General features: G+C 42.7%; 1 protein-coding gene across 1 annotated transcript; it reads right to left on the reverse strand.

Annotated features, from left to right (window-relative positions):
* Positions 1 to 1420: 1420 nt before the first annotated feature.
* LOC130027102 (olfactory receptor 10AD1-like) lies at positions 1421 to 4608 on the reverse strand. Its single transcript, XM_056117758.1, has 2 exons — positions 4598 to 4608; positions 1421 to 2426 (listed from the first exon to the last, which is right to left on the reverse strand). Exons 1-2 carry the CDS (start codon positions 4606 to 4608, stop codon positions 1421 to 1423), a joined length of 1017 nt encoding a protein of 338 aa, XP_055973733.1.
* Positions 4609 to 5909: the final 1301 nt, after the last annotated feature.

Raw genomic sequence — 5909 nt, forward strand, 5'->3', positions numbered from 1 at the left:
CTCCCATTCTTGGACCCTAACAGCATAGAAAAGCCCCTCACACAATGTACCATTTTGGCCTCTTCTAAAATAGCTTTTTTAAATAACTATGAGAGCCTTTCACTCTTAGTGTAAAATAGCACATCTTATGAGTGTTAATTTCCTTTTTTAAGATCATTGTTTATTAATTTGAAATTTAATTTTCTTTTAGGAGCTGGTGGTTTCCAATGCTGTTAATGGTGGGGTTTTGTGCATAGAACGTGCCAGCACCACATCCTCCACAAGAGTATCCGCTTCTCTCCACCATTGTCTCAGTGCTACCCTTTCCATCAAGCCTGCCCCTCCCTGCCAGTCCCCCAGCTTCCTACTGAAGACCAGTTCTCAGTGTCTTTTGTGTTTAGGCATTTGTTACTTCCTTAATGTATGTCTTTATATCTCACATATGAGGGAGAACATTCTGCACCGTCGCTCTCATATTTAGCTTTACTCGGTATAGTACTCTCCAGATCTATCCATGTAGATGAGTGTTCAATTTTTATCTCAAGGATTGCGTTTTGCTCACATCTGCGATACACTCTACTTTAGATGCCCCAAGTGTAAAAGCAGTCTTTCATAAGAACGTTGTCTCTTTTTAACTTATTTCCGATGTAAATTCCTCTCTAGTGAAGATAGCCTTCTTGTCAAAATTATGCATGTGTTGCATAAAGAAACTAGAAAAAGCAGAGACAGAAGGGGTTTGATACACTGGCCTCCTCCACCTGCTCTTTCACCAAAACATGCAAATATCACAAATTGAATACAGTGTCAGCACACCACAAATTCTCTTTCCCTGGCCAACGGAAGCAAAGAAGATGGAGTTCAGGCTACGTATCCTCAAGTTTTCTTGATTTGTGACTTCCTTTCTCTCTTCCTCCCTCCCTTCCTTCCTCCCATTCCTCTTTCTGTCCTTCTTTTCCGTCCTTCCTTTGTGGTAGCCAGGGGCTACTTCCAGTGCAGTGCTTAGGCATTGTCCCTGGTGGTGCTCAATGAACAATGCAGTGCCAGGGAGCATACCACACCGCCAGCACACACAGAAAGTGATCAGGCTAATGAGTTATTTATCTGCCTTCTCTTACTCTTCTTAATGTCAATACGTCTTTCTCCCTAATTCCTCTTTCTTATTTCTTTCGTATTTTTCTCACATAGGAACATGCAATAAAAGGCGAATCTAGGAAATGAAATGGAGTGGAAGAAAGACAGTAAAACATGGTAAGCTGAAAGAGAAAAACAATTTATTATAAAGCATCTAGGCAAAACTTAGGCAGCGGAATAAGTTTCAGGAGAAAACAATGCTTACTGTGAAGTCAGAGAGATGAACACTAGACGTCAAAAGTAACTTTCAGGTTGGAGCCTAGTAGGAAGGGAGTTCGGTGCCTTTGAATCTTAGAGACTTATTCCACTCTTAGGGCTCAGAGGGGTGTTTCCATTTCAGGACTATTTTTAAACAGAGTCTTCCTGGACCAGACAGAGTCCTACGAAGGGCCCTCACCATGGCCCTCTTCATTTCTTTGTTTCGAAAACTGTAGATGATGGGGTTACACATAGGGATGATGATTGTGTAGAGGAGGGACAAAGGTTTGTCTTTGTCAGGGCCGTGTGTACTGCGAGGGTTCATGTAAGAAAACATGGCTGAGGTGTAGAAAAATATGACCACAGTCAAGTGGGAGCCACACGTGGAGAAAGTCTTTCCTCGACCACCTGAAGAGGAGGCTCTGCCAAGGATGGAAGCCAGGATGCGGGCATAAGAGATGACAATGAGTGCCATGGGACTGAGAAGCACCACAATAGCGTCAACAAAGAAGACCTTCATGATGAACTGGAGGTTTCCGTGGGAGAGAGCAATCACGATGGGAGCCTCACAAAAGAAGTTTTCTACATGGTTGTCTCTACAGAAGGGATTCCGGAATGATACATACTCGAGGAAGATGCCATTGATGAGCCCAAAGAACCAGGCGGTACTCACTAGTCTCACGCAGACCTGTTGGCTCATGATTTGGGCATAGTTAAGAGGGTGGCATATCGCAACATAACGATCATAGGCCATAAAAGCCAGGAGGATGCACTCAGCCACACCCACGAAGAAGACCAAGTACATCTGGGTCATGCAAGACACAAAAGAGACAACGTGGTTCTTGACCACCAGGTGGATCAGCATCTGCGGGATGGTGGTGGTGATGAAGCAGACGTCCAAGAAGGACAGGTGGCCAAGGAAGAAGTACATAGGACTGCTGAGCCTGGGATCTGTCCAGGTGATGAAGATGATGAGGACATTCATGGCCATGGCAAGGCTGTAGAGGGCTAGGAAGAGGACAAAGAGCGATGTCCTGGTGGAAAGGGAGCTCTGCTCAAAGCCCACGAGGATAAACTCTGTCACCGTGCTGCCATTGCACTGATCCACACTTTGAGTGCTGTTTGAGGAAGGACAGAGAAAGCATCTAAGAGAGAGCTTTAGGATGATGTTAATTACTCACTTGGCCCCAGAGTCAGATGTTCCTCTTCACATACAAAGGATCAAATTTAGGCAGCACTTGAGAGATTTTTTAAAATGTATTTTTGGCGACTGGAGTGATAGTACACTAGGTCCATTTGCCTTGCATGCAACTGACCGACTTTGATCTATGGCATCCCATGTGGCCTCCTGAACACTGCCAGGACTAATTCCTGGGTGCAGAGCCAGGATTAATCCCTTAGCATCGCTGGGTATGACTCAAAACGTCATTCACCCCCCCAAAAAAAACGAACCATGTAATTTTTCTTGATAGAAAACTTCTTTCTTTCTTTCTTTCTTTCTTTCTTTCTTTCTTTCTTTCTTTCTTTCTTTCTTTCTTTCTTTCTTTCTTTCTGCTTTTTGGGTCATACTCAAAAACGCTCAGGGGTTCTTCCTGGCTCTGCACTCAGGAATCACTCCTGGCGATGCTCGGGTGACCATATGGGATGCTGGGAATCAAACCCAGGTTGGCCGCGTGCAAGGCAAATGCCCTCCCCGCCGTGCTATGGCTCCGGCCCCGGAAAGTATCTTTCTTTATGGACAGTTATGCTCAGCTTGTCTCAGTCGTGTTGTCTCTCCTTAGACTCACTCTGCCTGAGCTTACTGCTGCTACATGCTGGAGATATTGTCTGGGTGTGAAGTCTTGCATCGTTTCTTAACAGGAGACAGTTTTCCGGCTGAGACTGAAACTTAGGGCTACACCTCATTGGATGGAAAGGATTCAGTCATCCCTCTGAGAACAAGGAAACTATGAATAGAGCACAAATATAAAAATATAACCTTTCTGGTATGAACCCGCAGAGAACTTTAACACATTTCTATTTTTCTAGAATAAGCAGCAAATCCTGGTTTTTTGGCCATCTTCAGAAAATGATAATTTTGAATTTATATATAATATAAAATTAATATAAAATAAGTATTAAATGAAATGTGACATTACTTATTTTATATTAAATATATAAAATATATAAATGTACATAAATATATATAATTGTGGTTCTCTTTCTTAGCCACACCCAGCAGTGCTCAGGGCTCGCTCCTGGATTTGCGTTCCTGACAGTGCTTGGGGTGCTGGGAATCAAACTCACACGGACTGTGCACAAGATAAGTGCCTTACCCACAGTACTGTCTCTCAGATCCCTTGAATTGTCTGTCATATTTTATGTAACTTTTGGGAAGTCATTAGTTTTCATATGAAATCTCTATATTTTGAAATTAGGTGTTTTTGATGTAATTTTCCATTTTCAGATGCATTTCAATGGCTCACAATATCCTCTTAATTTCTAGTTCTGTTAAACCGTCATTTATTTTCCTTATCCTATTCTCTTTTCTATAAACTATCATTCAATCCTGTTACAGTCCCCATTTCCCCCCAGTTCTCATGTCTTCCTTTCCTTTCCTCATCAGCAGTGAAAGATAGCTTCTGTTCATCTACCTCTGACTGGACCCTTTTCTCTTCTCCATGTCCTTCAAACTTTCCCAAATGACTGCCTGTGCCCCTTTTTTTAGATCTGGAGTCCCTCAAGGTGATTTTCTCTTGTACTAATTTGGTGGGCTGTGGCGATAGCACAGCAGTAGGGCGTCCGCTTTGTGCGCAGCCAGCCCAGCCAAGCCGGGTTCGATTCCTCTGCCCCTCTCAGAAAGCCCGGCAAGCTACTGAGAGTATCTCGCCTGCACGGCAAAGCAGGTATGCCAAACACAGTGACAACAAGCCTCAAAAATGGAGACGTTACTGGGCCTGCTCGAGCAAATCGATGAACAACGGGAGGACAAGACAGGACAGGACTAGTTTGGTAGAGACCATTGCATCATCTTTACCTTTTCCCCTTGCGCCGCACTGTAGCACTGTCCTCCCGTTGTTCATCGATTTGCTCGGGCGGGCCCAGTAACGTCTCCATTGTGAGACTTGTTGTTACTGTGTTTGGCATATTCAATACGTAACAGGTAGCTTGCCAGGCTTTGCCGTGCGGGCGAGATACTCTTGGTAGCTTGCCGGGCTCTCCAAGAGGGGCGAGGAATTGAACCGGTCTCGGCCGGGCCGGCTGTGTGCACGGCAAATGCCCCACCACTGTGCTATCACTCCAGCCTGACCTTTTCCCCATGTTTCCAACTTTTAGATTACTTAACATCTGTAATTTTACTGTGTGCTTTTACATTTCTACTTTGCGATGCTATCTTACAACTTAGATCTAGAACTTTAGCAAGGGGGCGAAATACCCCGTTTAATTAAATATGTTGCTTGGAAGCATGGATCCAATGGATATGTTGCGGCTGAGATCAGAAACTGAGCAAAGGAAATCAGTGAATTACACTCCAGAGAAGCATAAGACTTTTCCAGAAGAAACAGAGTTGAGGAATTATTAGGATCTATAGAAATATAAATGATTAATTGTGGATCTTTATGTCAGAAATAATTATTTGATACCTGGAATCTAGTTCCTTATTAACTACCCTGGGAATTAATCAAATGGAGCATTTGTCTAAACAAATTGAACATTATCCTGAAAATCACATCCTACCTCATTCTTTTGCTCTTCTGGTAATGATATTTGTTACATAATCACTGTGGCAAATAACGTGGATAATCCCATGGTGTTTGAAGAAGAACTGATCCAGTGAGAGTGGTCTGAGCAGGTATACCAATCTGGAAGAAAAGTTTTATCTGATAATCTTTTTAATTACTTTACATTTGTACCATTAGTGATGATGTGTACATAATATTATTAATAATTATATCACATTTTATAATATAGATACCAATCTTATATGACACATATCCCATTTAATATTTGTTTTGTACTCCTAAAGTGGGTATATTTTGGGTCAAGAATATGGCTGAGATAGTAGAGCACATGCCTACCATTCTTGGCTCTTCGTTCAATCTCTGACACTGCATGACACTCCAGTCACCCCAGAGAAGGTGAGGCCTGAATACCACCAGGTGTGCCCCTATGAAAACACAAAAAAAATTGTAAATGTTTTAACCTCAAGTCTTTTATTTTAGCTTTATAGAGGGCACAGGCAGTCACTTGGGAATGGGATGGGAGTTGAGGAACAGGAACACTCAGCAATGCTCACCTGGGGAAGTGTATAGGTCTGACCATTTGGTGTTCTGTCTAGAAATGGAGTGTTTGGCCCCACGGTACTCGGAGTCATGAGGCTTAAACTTTGAAGTACTCAGGAGCCATATGGCTACATCTGATGGTGCTAGGGACTGTGGCATGCTTGGGAACTCTTAGTGGTCACAAACTGAGTTTCAGTAGCTTGATTTGAACATGGCATTCCCTCTTTGCTATTAGTTGAAGAAATACTGACAAGATATTATAAAAACATTCTTTTAGCTGTAGATAAACATATTTTTAACATAAGACATAGGTAAGGTAAAGGTAAAGGCTCTTCCGTT

The sequence above is a fragment of the Sorex fumeus genome, unplaced genomic scaffold (assembly GCF_029834395.1).
Source record: "Sorex fumeus unplaced genomic scaffold, SorFum_2.1 ptg000036l, whole genome shotgun sequence".
In the NCBI taxonomy this organism is placed as follows: domain Eukaryota; kingdom Metazoa; phylum Chordata; class Mammalia; order Eulipotyphla; family Soricidae; genus Sorex; species Sorex fumeus.